The sequence below is a fragment of the Lactuca virosa genome, chromosome 4 (assembly GCF_052849685.1).
Source record: "Lactuca virosa cultivar CGN04683 chromosome 4, Lactuca_virosa_CGN04683_v6, whole genome shotgun sequence".
Classification (NCBI taxonomy): domain Eukaryota; kingdom Viridiplantae; phylum Streptophyta; class Magnoliopsida; order Asterales; family Asteraceae; genus Lactuca; species Lactuca virosa.
In genome coordinates this window covers 85,661,572-85,684,721 of record NC_136429.1, presented here as the reverse complement: position 1 = coordinate 85,684,721, position 23,150 = coordinate 85,661,572, and the positions used below count along the sequence as shown (strand labels likewise).

Sequence of the window (23,150 nt, the reverse complement as noted above, 5' to 3'; positions counted from 1 at the left end):
TGATTTCCACGTAAAGTTGCAACCTTTACGTGTGAATAGTTCCCAAAAGCCAAAACTAAGCTACAAGGAAGGGTTTTACTATGGAGGAGGGCTTCAAGCCTTAAAATCTTGAGACTTTAATGCATTAGGGACCTTGGGGAGTCCAGATCTGAAGTTGCAAACTTCAGATCGTGCCCCATGCAAGCACTAGCCCCAAATATGCTAGAAAAGGCCATGAAACTCAAGGTGAAGAGATCTATCAAATGAATGCTCAATATAACAACTTGTTACCTCCTATTAACTGCCAAACTGAGGTAGATGCCGGATCTAAACTCTCCTCCTCGTTCCTTGCTTCCAATCTTCCAAGAATGCACCACAAAACAACCTTTAGCTTTTCAATGCTCAAGAAATGGAGTTGGGTGGCTAGGGTTTCGTTTCTGGAATTAAGAGAGTATCAAGGAGGCTGATGAAAGGTTATAATGTTCTTTAAAAAGGGTACAAGACTCGCATTTAGGGTTTCCCAAACCCAGACCAACTCGTCGAGCCAGTCTTCAGACTCGTCGAGTAGGTCACTTAATTCGCGACCCGAATCGCAATCCTACTCATCGAGTCGCTCCATCTATTCGACGAGTTGCTTCCTCATTCTAAGGTTTTCTCCCCTTTCAAGGTCTCCTGAATTCAGCGTGTTACAAATCAGATAGAAACATGAGTTTTAGTTTGAACTCTCAAACTCTCCACAAACAATTTAGAAAACAAGGTTAAATTTCAACCACAATTCTTGTTAGGAAAAAGGTATATGAAACAAAAATATAATATTCATTGCATTTAGCCCGATTTTATTAAGATTAGATGCCAGAAATAGCAATGAACTCTCCACATGGAACCAAATTGTAGGTACCAGAAAAACTTGAGATCAATGTAAACAAAACAAATGCCAGGTGGAGAAGTTGTTACCTTGATTTCAAAAGGTTTTATGGACAGTTGCTGACTAATAAACCAAATCAGCATTAGATGAGCAAAGATGTTGAATGGTAATTCTGAAATTTTAAAATAAATCAATTACTAACCGGATGATGTAATCTTGAGACTCCTCCATAAACTCCTTCTTTTCCTCTTCTTCATCAATTGCTTCCTCCTCACTATCACTGCAAATTAAAGCTTCACCGTCATTTTGATCATAATAGATTCTCCTTCTACCCAATACAAAATGTTCTTCTGTCATTCTTTGATTTTTGGTCAAATTTGACCCAAAAGAAAGTGTCGATTATTACTACCACCATATTTTACTATTGGACTTCCTTGTTATCAGGAGAGTGGGTTATATTATCCTTTGGTTGAGTTCTATAAAAAAAAATATTTTTAGTCATCATTCCGTCTTTTGGGTTGAATTTCAACGGAATCTTGACCTGTTATTTTATTTGTTATTTTATTTCTAGGAAGTTCAGATACATTCTGCATACTGCATCGAGAGGTAAATTAAGCAAATAATAACAACTTTAACCATCTTCTAGTATTTGGAATGTTAATTAACCTTTTGATTTGATATGAAGTTATACAATGATCTCTGAAGTAAAAAAGAGGCAATAGTTATTGGGATATAAATACAATCAAAACTTAAGATTTAGATATGTACAATGGAATCGTTAAGATATATACATTAGGGGTAGATTTAAAATCTTCACAAAGAACTGCAGGAGCATTATCCCAAAGTTTTAATGTAGCATTAACTCTTTCAGTCTTTCAAGAAGAACCCTAACCTATTGGTGAAAAAAAAAGATTTTTTGATATTTGATTATCTGACATTAAGAAAATAAGTTATGTTTTAACACCACTACAACGGACTGGAACTAAACCTTGCCTCGATCTTCTATTTCTATAAAACTTCATTGCTCAATTTGTAGAAACCCATCAAGAGCGTACCCCGTGTTTGAGAATTAGGGCTCCATTCAAGTTTTGTAATACAAAGAAGAAGCACTTAAAAAAACTTACATCATCACCATCATCCTTGATGGATTGGCACAGCACATGAAGGCTATCAATTTATTTCTCTTTGGTGGAGGATAACATTTCGATTTTGAAGAAGCAATGAAAGTGGTGCACCATGGATAGAATATAAGATTAAACAAACAAACAATAGAATAAACAACTATGCTCAAACCTTATAAAAATACTGATAACTAAAACCAACTCGACCTAACTTAACATCAATGCCAACAAATGAAACCCAAAACATAATACCATTTTTTATAAACAATTAAATGAAATTGGTTAACTCTAATAATAAATTAAACATTTGTAAACTGAAAATTACATATATAAATCCAAAAAATCAGAAAAAAAATCGAAGAACTTACCAGCAATAATAATCGTCGTGGTGCGAGTTTAGGGATAAACCATTTCCGTTAACAGTTCAATCGTTATTGGTCAAAGAGCTGAAATTGTAATCACATAAAAGCTATGATTTCTTCTTATCAACTGAAGAAATCTTGCTGATTAATAGTTATTAGAGGCGGAATCGAAGGTTTCCATTTAATGAGGAATTTGAGAATTTTAAAATTTAAACTAATATCTAGTTTACAAAATTTAGGCGACGTGATTTTGGGAATAAACCTTCAAATTACTGCACCGTGACTTTAAATCAAAAGAGGGGCATTTTTTATATTTTAATTTATGTGAAACGGGGTTGAGAAATTGACACTTAGGACACGAAAGGTTTCTTTTATTAGATAGGAAGATATGTCAAGTGGTTTTTCATTTTAGAATAGATTACGAGAATGGTCCATGTAATATACAAAATTACAAGTTCAATCTATTTGTTCTCTCAAAATCATTCTTAAGTTTGGGTTTATGTTTTAGTGTTGGTCCAAACCTATAAAATGACCTTATCTAAGTCGTTTATTTTTATTGTATTCTCATTCTTAAAATAATAATAATAATAATAAAAAGACATAAAAATAATTAATGAGGGTAATTTAAAATAAAATAAAAAATCTTCATACAGATCCTGTGAGAGTATAAGATAAAATACTGTATTTGATATTGCATGTAGCATGTAGCATGGAAATGTTATGAACAACTAATAACTATAAACTAACTTCTTTGAAAATTTTGTAATTTGGATGAAGGGGAGTACATTTTCTTTATCTTGTTCTTTTAATAATTTGGTTCACGATCTTTGACAACACAATCCAATCTTCTTGAGTAGGTGTGTTTGGTTTGTAAAGGTTTTTTTTTTTTTTTTTTTTGTAATCATTAGATGTGCATTTCCTTCTTCATCGTCTGATCATTACGACGGTTATTGTGTTCTGATTTTTATTATTAAAATACTATTACAAACTATTATCTAAAGAACACAAATTCCATCAATGAAAGCTAGAACCATCAAGGCATCTACCCAAAATTTTGAACGGAATCATTAACTTTGCCTTAAAATATGGTTAATCTTTATAAATAGACAGGAAAGTCTCCTGATTTGAAGAGTAGCTATAAATAGACAAGAAAGTCTTTCCATTTTGAAGAGTATGCATGCCAAGTGTTTGACGAAATGCCAACAATCAGTAATCTCTTCACTGTGCTCTTCTTGTTGGTTTCAAATGCTTTTGTTTATGGAATTTGTGATGCTTCCTCTTACTCTAGTCTCGTAAGTAGTAGTCTTGATCATCAACTTCATGCTCCCAATCCCATTGCTGAACAACCACTCGCCAAGATCGCCCTTCACAAAGCCATTATTGCTCTCCATGCATCAGCTTCTGTTCGTGTTAACCCTACCCTTCTGGGGGCTAAGGTATAAATTAAAAATCCAAGTAAGTTTGTTAATTGTTATAGATTTATCCACATCTATTTCTGTAAGTTTGCTAATTCAAGGTCAGGAATTGAATCTTGATTTCATAATTTCAAACACCTGTTTTTCCTTCTTTTTTGGGGTAAATTTTGGAATTGATATGGTAATAGGGGGATGATACTGAATGGGTGAATGTAGAACTGGATTACCCTGAAGCAACTCAAGCTGACTGGGTTGGAGTTTTTTCACCAGCAAAATTCAAGTAATCTTATCTTTTAATACCTATAATCCCATTAACATCATTTTGTTTAAACATGAATAATTTTTCTGAATGTGACAGCTCATCAGAATCAGAATACTGTTCCTCTGAAACTCCATTCATATGTACAGCCCCAATTAAGGTACTATGATACCCCATTAATTAATTACTTCCAATCTTGAAGGCGATTTGTTTGTTAATAAGTAGTCTTTTAATTTACATGACATATGTTTTTTTGTGACAGTATAAGTTTGCAAACCACTCCACTTTCGATTATATTCAAACAGGAAAAGCATCACTAAGCTTCCAGATTATAAATCAACGTGCAGATTTCGCATTTGCATTATTTACAGGAGGATTGGAAAATGTGTGTGAAGTCACTCTTTCCACTACATTCTTGATTTTATATAAATTCTTCAATCCATGCATGAAATTAATTATGTTTTCTTAATTACAGCCAAAGTTGGTTGCTGTTTCGGATCCCATATCATTTGCAAACCCCAAGGCCCCTCTATGGCCTCGTCTTGCCCAAGGAAAGACTTGGGATGAGGTATATTTCCTCTTTCTTGCCTTAACAATACTAAATGACCATTTTACCCTTATATTCCCACAAAACATTTTAACAATATTAACGCGAGAGGAGTTTGATAGGGAAAATATGTGAAGGATTGATGTCATTAAGCAATGTTTTTTGGCTTAACCCGTTAAGTTATTTTGTCTTGATTAAAGAAAAAGACAACCATGAACCATGTATAGCTTTCTAAATGAAGTGCTTAACCAATTAAGCTCGTTAAGCCAAAAAACAATGTGTTATGATTGGTGGTTGTTACAGATGACAGTAACTTGGACCAGTGGATACAACATTGATGAAGCCACTCCAGTTGTAGAGTGGGGTTGGAAGGGTCAAAGTCAACTTTCTTCTGCAGGAACATTGACCTTTACACGTGGCAGCATGTGTGGTATGCATTGCTACTTAGTTGACCATCTTACCTTAAAAATTGCAAATTTTACATTTGTTTTTTAACTACCATGCAGGTCCACCTGCACGTACGATTGGATGGCGTGCTCCTGGTTTTATCCACACTAGTTCCTTAAAGGAATTGTGGCCAAACACAATGTATGTGTGCCACCTTTACTTACATTCAGACACTTCATTCAGTCCAAAAAAGAAACAGACTTTGTACATAGACAACATTTGCTACATACAAACATCATCTACCCATACAACACTTACATGATGTTTTTTTTTCTCATTAAGTCCTGTATGGGTAAAGATGTCTGTCTGGATAAACTGTTGTACGCATAAGGTGACCGAATAAACTGTTTGAATAAGAGTAATAAAAAAATTCACCATAAAGTCATTCTGTCAAGATTAAGTAAAAAAGAAACAACCATATATAGTTGTCCAGATTAAATGCTTAACTTATTAAGCACTCAAAAGAAAACAAAAAATAAAAAATTGTGACTGGGTCAACTTTTTCAGATACGATTACAGAATGGGGCATATGCTTTTAAACGGATCGATTATTTGGAGTAAAACATATACATTCAAATCATCTCCATATCCAGGACAAGACTCATTACAACGTGTTATTATATTTGGAGACATGGGAAAGGTATTAGCACTTAAAAAATCATTCAATATGACAAATATCATAATCACAACTAAAGTACAAGTTTATGTTTTATTAGGCAGAACGTGATGGATCAAATGAGTATGCCACTTATCAGCCAGGATCACTTGTTACTACAGATGAATTAGTCAATGACCTTGACAACTATGATATAGTCTTCCATATAGGAGATTTGTCATATGCAAATGGATTTCTCTCACAATGGGATCAGTTCATAGCACAAATCGAACCCATTTCATCAATAAAGCCATACATGATTGCGAGGTTCGGATGGATTTCTATTTTCTAACTACTTTTTCTAATTTCCAAACAAATAATAAATTAACAAAATTATTTTTATTCCAGTGGGAACCATGAACGTGATTTTCCCAATTCTGGATCTTTCTATGACACACGTGATTCAGGTGGGGAATGTGGCGTGCCTGCCCAGACCATGTACTATGTTCCAGCAGATAACAGAGCTAAATTTTGGTAAAAATATTGTCTTAACCAATTAAGTTCTTAATTTCTAAAGATTGTTGTTGATATTATTACTATTTACAGGTACTCAACGGATTATGGGATGTTTCACTTTTGTATAGCGGATTCAGAGCATGATTGGAGAGAGGGTTCAGAACAGTATGCATGGTTGGAGAAATGTTTTGCATCAGTTGACAGGCAAAAACAGCCATGGCTGATTTTTGCTGCTCACCGTGTTCTTGGCTATTCTTCCAACAATTGGTTAGCCAATGCGGGTGCCTTTGAAGAGCCCATGGGACGTGCAAACTTGCAGAAGTTATGGCAGAAATACAAGGTGGACATTGCATTATATGGGCATGTCCATAATTATGAAAGAACTTGTCCTATTTACCAGGTAATAACTGTTGTTTGATAAAACTGAACCATTTAGTGTTGACTGATTCCAACCTCTTATTGGTGTAGAGAATGTAGAAAAATGTTACTAACTTATTTTTTTTGGTGTAGAATCAATGTGTAAACTTGGAAACGTCTCATTATTCTGGAACTGTGAGAGGGACAATCCATGTTGTTGTTGGTGGAGGAGGAGGGCATTTGTCGGATTTTACAGAGATTAATACGTATTGGAGTTTGTATAAAGATCGGGATTGGGGATTTGTGAAACTAACAGCGTTTAACCACTCTTCACTCCTATTTGAGTACAAGAAGAGTAGGGATGGTTTGGTTTATGATAACTTTACAATCTCAAGGGATTATAGAGATGTTTTGGCATGTGTGCATGATGGATGTGAAGCTACCACCTTGGCAATTTAGTAAATGGTATGTCAAAAATATAAGTTAACCTGGTCAAAAAATAGATGTAAATTTTTTAGATTTTGTAGCTCCTTAGAGGTCGTTTATGTGTCGATGTAACTTGCTTATGCACACCCTAGTAGTGTCTTGCTAGTTGCTTATAAACTTTTCTCTATTAAAAAAAAAGCCTATTTGACTTCACTTGGAAGTATTTGTTTCCTTGTACTCTTTGGTTAATTTAAGTACACACATGCACATCATACTTTTCATCGGTATTAGTTTTCTTTTAATAAACATGATACAACAACCCTAATCATTTTCGAGATACTTGGTGTCCTCATACACTTTCTAGTAGCTATACTACTTTCATGGAGAGGATGGTCACTTCATTCAAAATCATTGATATAACATGCAAGTTTTGTTAGGGTTTTTCTTACAATAAACACACAATAAAGATGTGAAGGAAAAGTTAGAGATCCCACATGATTTATATGGTTCACACGTTTAGGGGGTATGTGATGGTGTTTATTTATAAAGTATTTAGTTTATTGTGTTTTGGTAATTTGAGTGATTGGACAAAATAAGGTCTCGTTTGATAGTTGCTGACTGAGAAAGTGCTGTCTGGGAAATGTCTGTATGCCTAATAAATTTTGACCGGGTAAGAAACCATGTTGTTTGATTGTACATCTGACTGAATATGTTGACTGATGCAAAATGACCATTTTACCATGATGCTCTATACAGTGATAGATGAAGTTGCTGAATAATTATAAAAAAATACTATTGTCATACTAGTATTTGTTATAAAAATATTACCTCACATTCGTTCCAAACCAACATCTTAAAACATAAATATTCAACTAATTTAAATCATCACAAAGTTATGAAGTTTTTTTGAAAGAGAAAAAAGTTTGTTTGAAGAACTCCCCCTCCATGTCAATGGTCTTCAAATAATTCATTAAGAACATTTGTCAATGACATAATCATCAATTTTGACTTTCGGTTCCGATACTGCCTTCGTTTTTGTTTTGGGTATTTTTCTCTACACACCTATCTAGTTTTAGCCATAGAATTCTTTAAAATCTAAAATTTTGACTAATTCTTATTGGGAACATTCATGACTCCGCTGCTTTTTTTTTTATCTAATTTTTTTTTCTTATGAGACTGTTTACCCACTTTTTCTAATAGTATAATTCTCTTTTGTTTTTTCTTATATCGCTGCTACTTTTATTTGTAATGTCCTTTTATAACTAGTTTTTATATATTAACTATGTTATACTTTATAACATATTTTAACTGTACATAGTTAATAATATATATATATATATATATATATATATATATATATATATATATATATATATATATATATCAAGGTTCTAAAAGTTCGTCATGACTCCAAGGCTTGTACCTGCCGCGAAACTTTACCAAAATGCCGCCTTAACTCATAATATGTGTAATAAAAATAAGTTTGAAATTAAATATTTAAATAACCAAAAAGTAATATAATAAATTACTTGGTAATAAAAATGTAATTGCTAAATAATATATTTAATAATGATTAAACACTAATTTATAACTAGTTTTTATATATTAACTATGTTATACTTTATAACATATTTTAACTGTACATAGTTAATAATATATATATATATATATATATATATATATATATATATATATATATATATATATATATATATCAAGGTTCTAAAAGTTCGTCATGACTCCAAGGCTTGTACCTGCCGCGAAACTTTACCAAAATGCCGCCTTAACTCATAATATGTGTAATAAAAATAAGTTTGAAATTAAATATTTAAATAACCAAAAAGTAATATAATAAATTACTTGGTAATAAAAATGTAATTGCTAAATAATATATTTAATAATGATTAAACACTAATAAAGTAAGAACAATTATTATTAAGTATAATGATTAGGGCTATGAAAAAAATAAAATGGTGTTTTTAGTAGGACCCTTTTGTTTCATCTTTTGGTTTTGTTCACTAAAGTTCCTTCACTTTCGGTTCATATGCATCAAGAACCAAATTTTGACTTTTCAATTCTATTTGGACTTGACATTTCACTAAATCCATAAATCACAACCATTTTGGAATCCATATGTCTTCGTTATCAACGACATCATCTCCTTTAATAAACATCTAAAATCAATCTTCCAATAATTTTTCAGATCAAACACAACACAATCAAATCTCCATGAACATCGATTGTTTTTCTAGTAAAAATCGTCAAAATTATCATCGATTTCATATAATCATTTTTCTTCAAATAGAGTTCCAGATCAAAACAGTTCCTCGATCATTAATCAGTGATTCTAATCACAATTGATACAAAGTAATCAATTTCTGAAAATAAAATGATATCAGTAACAAATTAAGATTGATACTTTTAAGGGATTAAAGTAGGATCAAGATGTTAGGCTCGAACGAATAGGAAGCAAGAATGAATCCTTATCAGATTGAGCACGAATACAACCAATTAATCGTTTCAATGAGAATCATGATTTTGCAGTGAATAATCAATCGAGATCAATCAGCAAGTTTTTTCTAGATGACCCAGTCAGCCATTGCTAACCGAGTAAGATGCAGGTGAGGAAGATATCAAACGTACTCAGCTGACCGAATCAGCCAAATAGGTCTGACTCGACTGGGTCAGCAACAAATCAAACAAGGCCTAACTTGTGCTTATTTTGGTTTGTTTATTTTGGTTTGTTACCACTAATAGTCAATTTTAAATCAGTTTTTTCATTTATTAATCATCAAAAAAACCAAAATTGTCAAATGTGATCGACTGATTTCAAGAAAATTAATTTCTATACACTGTGAATACCCGGTTTGTTTGTGTTTCTCACTATAAACTTTGCTTCAGATAAAGCCTCAAAAAGGACAAGCTTTGCTTTAAATCTTAGAGAGTCTAACTGTAATGATTCCTTCCTTCATGAATAATTTCAAGACATGGCACTAAAATCCGATTTGATCAAAAACAATTTAATGTTTTCATCATATTCCTGATAATTTATTTTGTATTAACCAGTTTCCATTGTACAAACAAGTGCAAGTGTAATTAATGGGTACAAAATACAAATTAACAATAATAATAATCTACAGTCATCTTAACTGAGAGCACCTCTTGAGCTGTGGCTCTCCTTTTTGGTTGTTAATATTTATATCAATGTCCATTTTATTTACATTCAACATGGAAGAGGAAGAGGAAGAAGATTCTTCTACTTTCTCCATCAAAAGCTTCAGTATTGGAACATACGACAGTGTTCTATATGACCCAACCATAATCAGCTTTTTCTGCCACCCAAATAAAAAAAAACCATTAAAATTATGCACACTTTTATATTTAAAAACAAAAGACAAAATTAAGCATCCCATTTTATGCACAAAATAGTATCAAGTGTCAAGAATTAAAGTAGATTGGTAACCTTGGCACGTGTAAGGGCCACATTGATCCTGTGCCAATCCCCAAGTAGTGAAGATTTGCAATTCTTTGGATTATTGCTTGACCTTACAAATGACACCAATATACAGTCTTTATCCCTTCCCTACATTATGGGAAATACAATTACAAATCATGAGACTTTCTTTTAAGTAGATGCCAAAAAGATTATTATATAATAATGTGTTTGTTACCTGGTATTTGTCAATGGTATGTATCTCCACTGATTTTGGAAGATACTGTTTAATGAGATTGGCCTGAGAATTGTAAGGAGTTATAACACCAATATCTTCCCCCTTGATGCCTTGACAAGTCAATTTCACAGTTATCTGCAAAAAAGACAGATGGTAATATTCATTGTGATTCACAAGATTTGTTTAATTAATTTTTTTTGTGACACATTTGCATTATATTTATACCTCTGTGATTATGTATGCTTCAAGTGGATTATTTACTGTCTTGAATTCTTTAACCTCTAAAGCAGGCAAAAGATCTGTGAACATGAACAAGTATTTGTAAGCAGCTGTGTAATGTAAGAATTAACAAAATGAAGAATGATGGGAATATGACTATCTATACAAACCTGTATTAATGAATATTACTTGTCTGACTGGATCCAGAACCTGAACATTAATAGTGAAGTTCAAAGTTATATGTTATTATTTGAAACAAAGATCTAAAATAAAAATAATGAAAGTGTAAGAATTGTACTTTCATTACTTTATATTTATTTTGTATTAAGACGTTGTACTTTGAAAACTCGACCCAATTATAATGCTGTAATAGGGTAGGATTTAGGAAGAAATAAAAGTGCATAGTTATTTTTTTATTACCTTCTTAAGCCATGAAGAAGAAGAAGTAGAAGTTGTATACTCAAGTTTTGCATTTGCTACATCAGGAGAACCACAACGTAACCTATCACCATATATCAAAGCATTGGATAGCTCCATAATGGGTGCACACATACGATACTGCAATTACAAATACATTTATCAAATAACATAAAAATTAAATATTATTTTAAGCTATAAAAAGAAGTTAATATAATATAACACCACACCTGGCTTTGCAAAGCTGAAATGGCTTGGGGATGTGCTTCTGAAAGTCTGCAAAAGAGACTTACACCCATTCCATTTTCCCTAGCTTCAGTACTCTGGAATATATAAATAAATAAATAACCCTTAGTTATATTATATATGAGTAAATTACATTTTGGTCCCTGATTATAACAGTTTTTTGCAATTTTGGTCCTTGTTCCAAGAAAATGACTGTATTTTGGGACCATAATTTCAAAAAATCAGCTATACACAAAATAGTCATTTAAGTTGGAACAGGAACCAAAAACATTGCAAAAACCTCCAATGAGGACCAAACCAACATTGCAATAGAAAAAAATTTGGGATCAAAATTGTAAAATCAGCTATACTTAGGGACCAAAAATGTAATTTACTCTAAAATACAAAATAAGTACCTGAACAAGTGGGGGTAATTGATAATGATCTCCCACAAGTACAAACATTGATGCAAACATCAAAGGACCCAATGAAACCTAGCAAAAAAATCCCATTAACCTTAAAGAAAATAAGAACAAGAAAATGTCAAAAAGAGTTATATAACAACATACTGGAAGTGTGATTTGTCCAGCTTCATCCATAATGCATACATCAAATTTCTTGTCACAAAGCAAAGGGCTGGTAATCCCTAAGCATGTAACTGCAACCACTTTGGCTTCATCCAATCTCACCTTAATATCTTTGGTGCTTTGCATATCAGCAGCTGTAAAAATGATCAATATAATTTCAATTTATATAATTCAACTGATAAACAAGTTAGGCTTTTATTTTTCTGAAATCTTGAAGTAAATCCAACCATTAATGCAATGGCCACGGATTTCCTCATGCACAGCTTCTTCTCTACCAATACGTATAAAATCAATGCCCTGAAGTAGTTGATGATTTAGGTTCAGTTTTTGAACAATTTTAAAATGTATAAATGTTGAAGAATGGTTGAGGATTTGAAAAGACCTGAGATTTTAATTTGATAAGTAAATTATCAACAGCTGAGTTTGTGTAAGAAGTGAGCAAAATGGTGGCACCTCTCATCAACAATGCCTTCACAGCATGAACCATGGTGGAAGTCTTCCCTGTGCCTGGCATTCCTAGGATAAGTGTATAATCCTTAGCAGTAAGTATCTGAAAAATTACAAAAAACAAAATTCATAACTAAATCAGGCAAAACAAACAAACAGCTTCTTTCATTCCAATGGAATCAACCATTCCATTCCATTCCATTCCCTCAAACCAAATACTACCTAACTAGTGATGGATTCCTAACCTTTAGTATTGCTTTGCGTTGATCATCATTTAAAGTCTTCTCTGACCAAATGTATGATACAGCAGGATCTTGACTGAATATACAACCACCATCATATCGAGGAGCCTACACAAAATATACATGAGAATACAAATACCTAAAAATACAATTTGAAGAATTTTTTCATACTCACATGAAGGTCCACAATCATGCTTCGAAGATGTGAACTCCTATCATCTTGTAGAAACATTTGAATGAGGTTGAACCTTAAGACAAACAATACAAGGTCAAAAACTATACACTACATGATTCATAAGATAACATAGACATTTCACATTTGCAAGTTGAAATTAATAATTAAGAACCTCATTGTTGCAAATGATGCTGTAAATTCATCTTTATCAATCCGCCAAACCTCTTGACAAAGATCATGGATGATTCTAGAAGGACTACTCCCTGGAAGCCTTAAGCGCTTTAAGAAAGAAGCCTATTTTGTGCATTTAAAAAAGTTTTTATTTTTTGTAAAAAGAAACTAAAAAGTATTGAAATAAACAAACATACAGTGACATTGGTGTGAGTGATGTCCATTATGACACCTCTTGCAACCACAAGACGTTCAGGATCAGTGCTCAAGATCTAAGAACAAGTAAAGATGAAGTTATTAATCTATTAGTTTGTAAAAGGAAAAAGCAATTGAGGTCTATAAATTACCACATAGTCCCCGGTTTTAAGAGAGCATTCCAAATCATTCCCTGAAGATGAAAGATTTGAATCATCCACATCATGCCTTACAAAGCGATAAACAAATCGGTTTCCTTGAGTGAAGTTTTTCAGTGGAATTTGATCTGAAGTGTCAAGAACAATGGAGGGTAGACATGTACTTGAATGTTGACTTTTCAAACTTTGTGAGCCCCACATATCTTTCTTCACAACCTGGAGATAACAAAAATATAAAAAACAGGAAAACATATTCAAACAAGAAAAAAATATATATAAAGTTAGGGACTGTTTGTATTTATATTTTATACCTCCAGTTCATTTGCTTCTAAATCAATCAACCTTTCCCATTTCTTAAGAAAGATACAATGAGCAGTTGTCAAATGGCTCACAAGTGAAGTGTAAACATCACCTAATCCACTTCCCTCAACACTTCCATTGTGTGCCTTCAAAATATAAACACAACTTGTTTAAAAAACTTCAAATTTGTAACTATTTTGAGCTAATGGTGAAGAAAATGCAAGGTGTATGTTAGCACACTGTACCTTATGGTAGACTGTACAAGCATTAAGGTGTCTGCAACTTTTGCACATGTTTGGGACCTGAAACATATAAACCATTTATTTACTTAAAAAGTAAAGCCTCACATAATTTTAAATTGATAGGATAATGGATAACTAAAAACCTGCAACATTGGTGGAAGCTGTTGCACCATTGATGCTTTCAAAATATCACTTGCAAGTTCATTACGCCTCATAATTAGCCCCACTAAATCGGATCTTTTAACAGCAATTCCCTTTACAAAAGTAAATAAATTGAGAAACATTTTGGGTACAAAATATAAGAAACATTTTATGTGATGTTTTTTTACCTGTGTTTGATCTGTGTGGAGATAGTATAGTAGACCATGATCTATATTCTTTTTGTACCTGAAAGGAAGTAAACAAGAAGAACATATAAGAAATTCACAGAGTTAACAATTACTAATTTTGTTATAATATAAATATAGAACACCTTTCAGACATGAGGAGAGTGTACAACATGACTTGAGCACTATGTTCCATGGCTGCCTGCATTATAACAAGGTAGAAATGAAGTGATACAACAGAAATGGTGTAAGATATTTTATAAAGAATCTTGATGAAAAATACCTGCCCATTTGTTGCTTTTCCAGTTTTGAATTCTAGAGGCATGATGAAATCACTGGTTTCATTAGTTTTGGAAGTAACTTTTACACGCATAGATGCATCTATGACTCCTTTCAATCCGTATTTTGGAGCCCATGCCATTTCCTCAATATCAACAACCTGAATACAGAAAAAATGCCTTTAAAGCACTTGTTAACCTAATCAATGCAGCTATGGTTAAGCAATTGAATCTCAACTTATGCATAAACAAATGTAGTTATTCACAAAACAAATGAGACTGCATGAGATACCTACCTCAGTTATTTTCATCTTCTTAAGTCCATCACTAGAGCCAAAATCAACATTAGGATTCATAGGGCCCTACACAAGTTTATAGCATCAATATATGAGTACAAAATGTATAAATTAAAGAAGGCTCTTATTTCATAACATGGATGACAAAATTAAAACTAAATCTTTTGACACCTGTGAATCGCGAAAGAGTAAGATCCAATTTAATAACTTTGGGATTGCCTCAATCATGGTCTTGTGAACATCACCTTCATATACTGTAAATCACCATTAAAAGAGAAGTTCAGTTCACATAGTTGACAATTCTGAATAAACTAATTCCAGTGAATTTTAATAGATATTCACCTCCACAAGCATACAAACTCTCGTAATTCTTCTGAAGCAAGATTCTTGCATACTCCTCAAGGAACACTTTGCTTGGAGTTTCTTTAACAAGTCCAGCCTATCACAAAAATGAAGTTCCATTCAGCTAAAAAACACAAATGCAATGAAAACAAAATGGGAATTTCAGTTTCAACTAATGGAGATTATAAGTTATAAAGACCTGAAATAGTTGATGAAGTAAGGTCCCAAGTAGTGCTGCAGCTGACTGTTCATTGCTCTTTAATCTCTCATCAAGAACAGTGCGACGTGGACAGCTGAAACTACCAGCTACCTGCCACCATGGCAATTATTGGTAGACAAGATATAATGAAGTAAAATATGATTAATAGATAAGATATAAAATATAAATCATATAATGAAAATGATAAAAATTACCCGAGTTCCAGACACTAATATATCAGGGTGAACAATTAAATAACCTTTGTCATGATTCACATCACATTTTCCCTCATCATTGAATTCACCAATAACATGTACAGTATCACCAGGTGCTATCACACTATAAAACCTGTAAAAATTATATATCAAATACTTATCCAAAACCCGAATTTTGAATCAGAAGTGGAGATATATTCAAAAATCAAAAAAAGACAACAAATTTCCTATTGTATGTTCAAAGAATGAAATTTATACCACTCATCTGACAAACAAACAGACCGTTCTTCTCCACATTGCTCATTCAGTAGCCTTAAAACCTGAGAATAACAACATATTAATATATTATAATAGATTTATAATACAATGGATTACAAATTTACAAAAAAAAATATTTTAGAATCAAACCTTTGAAGAGCACTGGGAGCCATTTGATCCAACAAACTGTTTCTCTGATACCTAAAATACAGAATGATGCAGCATAACAGATCACCAGTGGCTTCTATTATTGTAACGAAAGTAATAAGTAGATAAAACTGTGAAACATACCTCAAAAACAAGAAAATAGACATTAAAAGGCTCTATCTTGACCTTTTCTGTTGAACCCATTGTTGTTCTTTCCACATGTATTCGATTATTGTGTTTATTTTGATATGATTTTAATGAAGTTTTGGTGTCTGTACATACTTGATCTTCAACACATATTACATCTTCTACTTGATCTAGAAGTTCTAGCAATGCCTAAAGAAACAAACAGCACATGAGTACTATATTAATACCATATTACAATTGGTTTAAACAAGGTTGCATAATGATAAAAGTAGAACCTTTTTGTGTTGCTTTGAACCCAACTGAGTTGATTCTCCATTAGTATCAACACTATCAGCATTCTGTATTTCATTCATTAAAATTAGTCAAAGAATAAAATTGTAAAAAAAAAGAGATAGAGAATCATGAAAAAGAAAAGAGATAGATAACCTTATCGTGGCATGATGGTGGAGTCTTAAAAGGACTCCTAAAGTCCACATTATGCTTATCAATTGCTTTCTCATTACTACCATATGAAATCAAATCTTGCTCAAGGTTACGTTTTTCCAAATTTATCCCTTTTATGAACTTCAATGAATTTTCAGCCCCTTTCAAAGGAGGAGAAGAAAGCAATCTTTCTAGCTTGACAGCTGAGCAAGGAGATAACTGCATTTCAAACATTTAGAAATGTCAGAAAGTGGCAGAAATTTAGTACAAGTTAAGTGTCATCACCAAAGAAACATTTCACATGCCTTGTTATCAGAACTTTGTTTGAATTTCATGATGTTGAACCTTGAAGATTCTCCTAATACTTTTCGCACATCCACTAAATTCTTTGTTAATGCATGAAGTCGCTCATTTACTGGTGAAATCCTCCATGTGACCTCATCACCTCCATCATCCTGGCTTTGGTCTATCAACTGTCATAATATGGGACAATACAAAGAAAACACGTCACGTCTCAAGTTATATTCAAGAAAACATACCAAGTAAAAAAGTAAAAGAGGAATATATTTTTTCCCGCATAATCAATGTTACTGCTCATTCCCATCACAACCCCAAATGCATGTTTTTTTGTAAATTTTATCTATGTAGATGTCTACAAAAGATTCCAAAGCAACAAATCCAATTCTTAAGTTCCTTTATTTCCAAGAGTTGAATATATCTTAATTTTTTTAGCAGAAGAAATGCAATGAAACAGGTGTCAAGCTAAACGATGGGGGAATTGTACAATAAAAGGCTACACTCATAATGTTATTTGTTCATACAGGACCAAAAAGGATCCATATCTGAATGTGGTTAATAAACAATAAAAATTGTAAATGTCTGTAAAGAGGGTATTGCAATGCCCAAAAAAATTGGAAGTGAAAGACTTCTATGCAAATCTTGCAAAGGGTGTTGAGTTGTGGAGCAGAGTTACTAGAATCTTACCATCCCAGGGGAAAACTTTATTCGTTTGCGAGAAACAGATTTGCAGAACTCGGGTGAAACCTCCAACTGATTTCCACTAGCATCACTCCTAACAACCGATATAAGCTCCTCAATAGGTGTACTTTGAGAAGCATTTTTGTTACCTTCTTTATTGGCATCCCCCGAACCCAAATCATTCCTAGGGTTTATCAGGGAATCGGAACTACCAGCAGCAGTCGTACTGGCAACCGGTTCGTTTAGTCTTACTGGATCCGGCCCGACATCAACTGAGGATACTTTTGCAATGGCGGGTTGCTGTTTTTGAGGGTTTTGAGATAAAGAGTTTTGAGTGTGGCGTTCGAAGAAATGTTGGATGCCAAATTTGGAGGGTTTTTCAGAGGATTGGTGTTGAATTTGATTTGATTTCTTCGACCCTCCGGTGGAGGAGGCGGCTTTCTTCCTCGGCGGCATTTCTTGAAGAACTCGTGTACCGAGAGAGAAAATTAGAGTGCGATTGTGATTGATGAATAAAAATGGAGTTCCCGCCAGAAATAAAAGAAAAGGAATTTTAATTGCTCGTTTTGGGAGGGAAGGGAAGGTGTATGATTTGTCGTAATTGCCCCTCTAAGTCCATAAATAATACTATGTTGGTAAAAAAAAGAAGTAACGACTATTCCAGAAAAACAATTCGAACAATGTCACAATATAATTATTAATTAATGTTACAGATTTAATAAAAAATGTGATTTAACTGAAAAAACTAATCAGTTTTTTCAATACTTTTATGTGAGTATTCATTTTTTGACATCTATGAAATAAAACTTAAAACTAGGTTTAATAAATGAATCAGTTTGTACTTTTTAAGTTTCTCTATATTTTTCTAAGAAAATTGGCAATCCTACAAACACAACAAAAAGTTACGAAATTATATAAAAATAATAATAGAAAGGTCATAAGTTCATAGCTACTCTGCTAGAAACTAGCAACCTTATTCTCTTGCAAATAAATATGGCATTTGACAAATAAAAACACAAAGAAAAAATTAACTCAGTGGGGTATGAGAACCAAAAATAGTGATAGTACGAAAAACAAACTGAGAGCGATTGGCAAACGGTAAAATTGGAGTGGCGTACGGCGGTCAAGATGTGATGGTGTGAGCGGTGGATCTAGAATATTGGCAAGAGACCGAGAGGTAATGGCAAGACTTGTGATAGAAAAGAAAGTTGTGTCAAAACGGTTCCCAGTTGGTTTGGAGAGAGTTTTGAGTTTTCAGTCTCGATTTTTAAAAGATTTACATATTTACGTTTTTTTAGATGTGAAGTTAGTGATAGGATTTAGATTTTGGACTTTTTAAGTTTCCAAGGTTTTTTTCAAAATTTAAATATTTTGGATTAGTTTTTCAATCTCCCTCCAATGTTTTTAGAAGTTTATGTGCTAAATATGTTCCAGTACGGCATGCAAACATTAATTTAAATGTATGCAAGTATTAATATTTTATTCTTTTAGAGAAGTAGTGACACTTGCAAATAAAGTTGAAGGGTATGCAATTGCATACCCTAATATAAATACATATCCGCCCATGGTTGGAACTCATATGAAACATTGAATATATCAAAGTTTTAAACAACCTGACGCGTGATAACAATGTCAAAAATCAAACTTTAAATTATAATGCGAAACCACGACAAAAAAAAATTTCAACCTCGTTAAATAATTTGAGAGTGGCTATTTCAGGGTTACATAACCATGGATTGCCTTATTATAGTTTTTTTTATTCGTTGGGTATGCCGGCTAAAAGAGTTGCTTCTCGCCTAGCTTGGAAGAGTATAAGCAATGTAATACTTGTAGTGAAAGATATTATCAGCAGAGGGTATAATATGTTTTTAAGATTATCATGTGAAATAAAGCATGGAGATGCTTTATTTCGTGTATTGCTGTTTAGCGGAGTATTATTGAAGAAAGTTGTAGTTCTCACAGAGACGATTATGTGGATATGAAGTTTGTCGAAAACAGAGTTTGGATGAATAAGTTATGATTGTTTGAAGTTAAGATGAAAGTATATTGATATTTCGAGAAAGTCAACGAACGTCAAAGTCAAATGGTCAACTCTTGGGTCACCGTAGCGTGGTGACAGACTCATCACGGCGTGTGTAACATCCTGTCTCGAGAAGTTTTTTATTTCAGAATTATGGACAATAAATGGATCAAGTAAAGACATTGGGCTTCAAGGGAATAAAGTTTAGACCCTATTACATGTTGATAATATTAATGATGTGATGAAAGCCCTTGATTTGTGTTTTGGAGTCAAGGGGTAAAATAGGAAAAATGATGTTTCAGACTACTTTCATGAATTAAGGATTTTAGTTCGGTAGGTTTTAAGTAAAAAGCAATTAGATAGGATTGTGGGGATCTTCAATACTTTTATGTGCATATAAAGAATGTCAAAAACGGAGTTGAAATGAATAAGTTGTGGCTGTTTGAATTTGAAGTGGAAATTGAAAACTTTTGGGTTACGTTCGGCGTAACTAAAAGTTACGCTGGACGTAACATGTTTTAATGAATTACGTTGGGCGTAATTTAAGTTACGTAGGGTGTAATCTAGGCAGATCGAAACCCTAAATCTTTGGTTTTGAGCCCTATTTAAGGGCTCTAACTTATGGGAAACCCTCTCATTACCAGCCTCCATCACCTTAGATCATTTCTTGAGAAACCCTAGCCTCCTATCTCTTGTTTTTGAGCCTTGGCATCATTTATGAGCTTATTTCTCCATTGGAAGGTTGAATATTGAAAAGCAAGGTAGTGATAAATAGTATAGAAGAAGAGTTCAATTATAGATCCAACAAGATTACATCATTCTTGAACCATTGTGATTAAAAAGCTTATAACTTGCTTATTGGTTTCATAGATCTAGTTATTTGTCATATTTGACACTTTTTGGTCATTTTAGTGTATAAAGTTTAGATCTTGAAAGTTTGTGACCTTGTTATAGAAAAGTTTGAAACTTTATCTATCTGAACATCATATTGATTCAGATATGAATGTTGGAGACTTGAATTTAATGGATTAAGTTGAGAAATATGCATTTTTGGTCCCTTCGAGACTTAAAGACTAAATTTTGGTTGTTTGGACCATCCTAATGGATAAAGTTGGAAACTTTATCCATTATGGAGCTATTAGGAACCAGATCTGAGCATTGAGTGAAAAGTCTTAATGAAATAAGTGCTTAATGTGGGTATTGGAGCCTGAGGCAGTACGCCATACATAATTTAGGCTACACACCGCGTAACCTAATGTGGGTATTGGTCTAGTATGGTTTACGGATTTTTATGAGATTCAGGGCGTGTTCGGCAAAATTAGCTGGTAGTGGAAAGCTTGTAGTGGGTAGTTTGTAGTTTGTAGCGTTTTGTTAAACGCTACATAAAGTAGCATTTGGATTTGAAGCGTTTTGTTTAAACTAAATGCTAGAAGCTTGCAGCGTCAAACAAGGTTTTCTGTTCAAAACGGAGTGTTTTGTTAAATGCTAGAAGCTCTCAAACACTCTCAAACGCTTTGTGGTGAACACGCCCTTAGTCTAAATCTTGTAAGATTCGTAAAAACCGTCATTTTCAATATATATATATATATATATATATATATACATATGCTTAGGTTATTGTGTTTTTTTACTAACTATTGTGTGTCAGAATGCACAGATCTGGACCACCGGATGGAATATAATCAATGGTCATGATCTGAGAGTCTATGATATTACAGTAAGGTAGCATGTACCATATAATCACAGATTTTTCAGCATAAAAGTATTTTGGACAATTAACTATATTTAAAAAAGGAAATTTTTGGAAATTTAGGGATAATTAATTCTCCTGATTTTAAAAATATGAATTTTTTAAAGTAAGTCAATATTAATTGATTTAATTCTAATGTATTTTTATAATAACCGAATTTATTCTGTCAAAATGACATTTTGTTAGAATAATATATTCTATGAGAATGTCAGAATACATATTCTGATTGATTGCTAGAATACATATTCCTATAGAATGAATATCAGTTCATACCATTCTTCAAACGAAATAACAACATTTATTGATTGAATGAACTTTCTAATAATAACAAATATTTGATACACGTTAAATTTTTGTCATCACATTCTTATAAAAAAAATCTTAATATACTATTATAGCATAATGAAACACTCACTAATAACAAAACAAACATAATTTGTAGATTATTCTACCTGAATAATCTACCAGAATATATTGTAACATATAGTCTTATCGTTATATTATAAATTATTCTGTCAGTGCTTTCTTTTGTGAAGATCATTGACCATTGTTCATCTTCATCTCACATGTCATCATCCAACCTTCAGACACTTGATCATCATATTCCTTTCACGCATTCTATGAGAATAAACTTCCATAAAATTGAGTATTCTATGAGAATAACTGCCATGAAATCGAACATGTATGAGTAACATTCTATACATTCACAGTGAGCGTTCTAAATTCAATGCATTCTAAAAGAATAAAACTATACATTCTGAAAGAATATTGTTGTTAAGAAACACTTTAAACATTCTGGCAGAATACATTCTGCTAGAATACTCTCGTTCTCTATGTTTTCTTCATTTTACACATCATTAGCAGTCTCTTCAAAACCTAAATCCACAAAGAAAACATAATTAACTTTCAAATATTAAAAAATTAAGTGTTCTCTAAGATAATAAAAACTATAAATTACGATAAAATGTAGTAGAGAAAAAAAGGTCAAAAGTCAAAAATCGATGACAGACTAAGTTATATAGTACATGAAAAAACATTAAACAATAAAGATCAAACAATCGTCTTATTTAACCTCATAATATCTTATATAATGGACATTATAATATGATTATTCAAATAAGAATTTACCTGATGCTTCAAAATAATCTCCATATAATTGTTTGACCACTTATTGGATTACACAATAACCCAAGCATGTAAGATTGGATGGTAATCCAAGCTATAATGGTCCAACTATAAAGTAATCACATGTGAGATTAAGCTAGTAATCAAATTATACGAACACTCCAACTTCACACAATCAAATAAAAAAATTGGAATCTCAATTTAGTTCACAACGAAAAACAACAATTGAATAATTGGAATAAAAAATTAATCTAATTAAGAAACATACCTGATACATATCAATCGACCACCAATGATCTTGTGAGAAACTCGAATTATTAAAAAACATAAATGGTGGTATGGACTTGTATCGATGGATGGCGAAGGCTCAGGTTTGAGTTTAACCCAAAATCTTGATTATTGACAGTTAGGGATTTAAACTCGAGATGGAGATAAAAGGACTAACATATCGATTCTACGCTAATCCAAACCTAACAGATCCACTGAGGATGATATGGAAAATCCTGAACACGTTGGATACCGCCGCCGACCACCCAAATAAAAAATCCTCATTTATCTCTTAACTGTGAAATTAATCACAACACGGGATTTATGAGCACACCTACAACTATTCGGTACATACATAGTTTCTTGAATCCCTTTGATTACTTGAAGAAAAAAGAATTTGGTGGGGGTGTGTGTGCGTCTGTGGTGATCGGCTATGGATAT

At 32.6% G+C, this 23,150-nt stretch overlaps 2 protein-coding genes across 3 annotated transcripts; one reads left to right on the top strand and one right to left on the bottom strand.

Moving 5' to 3' along the window:
• Positions 1-2,998: 2,998 nt before the first annotated feature.
• On the top strand, positions 2,999-7,102 carry LOC145106081 (nucleotide pyrophosphatase/phosphodiesterase-like). Of its 2 annotated transcripts, XM_079043128.1 has the most exons (13): positions 2,999-3,184; positions 3,434-3,763; positions 3,931-4,022; positions 4,101-4,161; positions 4,264-4,386; positions 4,477-4,569; positions 4,852-4,978; positions 5,055-5,136; positions 5,503-5,635; positions 5,712-5,917; positions 5,999-6,124; positions 6,197-6,506; positions 6,617-7,102. In XM_079043128.1, exons 2-13 carry the CDS (start codon positions 3,524-3,526, stop codon positions 6,920-6,922), a joined length of 1,899 nt encoding a protein of 632 aa, XP_078899254.1. In that variant the 5' UTR covers positions 2,999-3,184; positions 3,434-3,523; the 3' UTR covers positions 6,923-7,102. The 2 variants fall into 2 exon arrangements, with proteins under 2 accessions (XP_078899254.1, XP_078899253.1); XM_079043127.1 differs by having other exon boundaries at positions 2,999-3,763.
• A 2,791-nt stretch (positions 7,103-9,893) lies between these two features.
• EMB2411 (DNA replication helicase) lies at positions 9,894-18,052 on the bottom strand. Its single transcript, XM_079043126.1, has 34 exons — positions 17,554-18,052; positions 16,875-17,042; positions 16,573-16,788; positions 16,422-16,484; positions 16,144-16,335; positions 16,003-16,053; positions 15,853-15,914; positions 15,595-15,727; positions 15,380-15,490; positions 15,181-15,277; positions 15,010-15,092; positions 14,839-14,904; positions 14,548-14,703; positions 14,411-14,466; positions 14,268-14,325; positions 14,082-14,192; positions 13,942-13,998; positions 13,708-13,842; positions 13,391-13,612; positions 13,241-13,315; positions 13,045-13,166; positions 12,873-12,945; positions 12,701-12,805; positions 12,391-12,558; positions 12,236-12,305; positions 11,991-12,142; positions 11,838-11,915; positions 11,427-11,519; positions 11,200-11,337; positions 10,950-10,989; positions 10,786-10,859; positions 10,561-10,695; positions 10,353-10,472; positions 9,894-10,221 (listed from the first exon to the last, which is right to left on the bottom strand). Exons 1-34 carry the CDS (start codon positions 18,001-18,003, stop codon positions 10,030-10,032), a joined length of 4,122 nt encoding a protein of 1,373 aa, XP_078899252.1. The 5' UTR covers positions 18,004-18,052; the 3' UTR covers positions 9,894-10,029.
• Between the last annotated feature and the right edge of the window lie 5,098 nt (positions 18,053-23,150).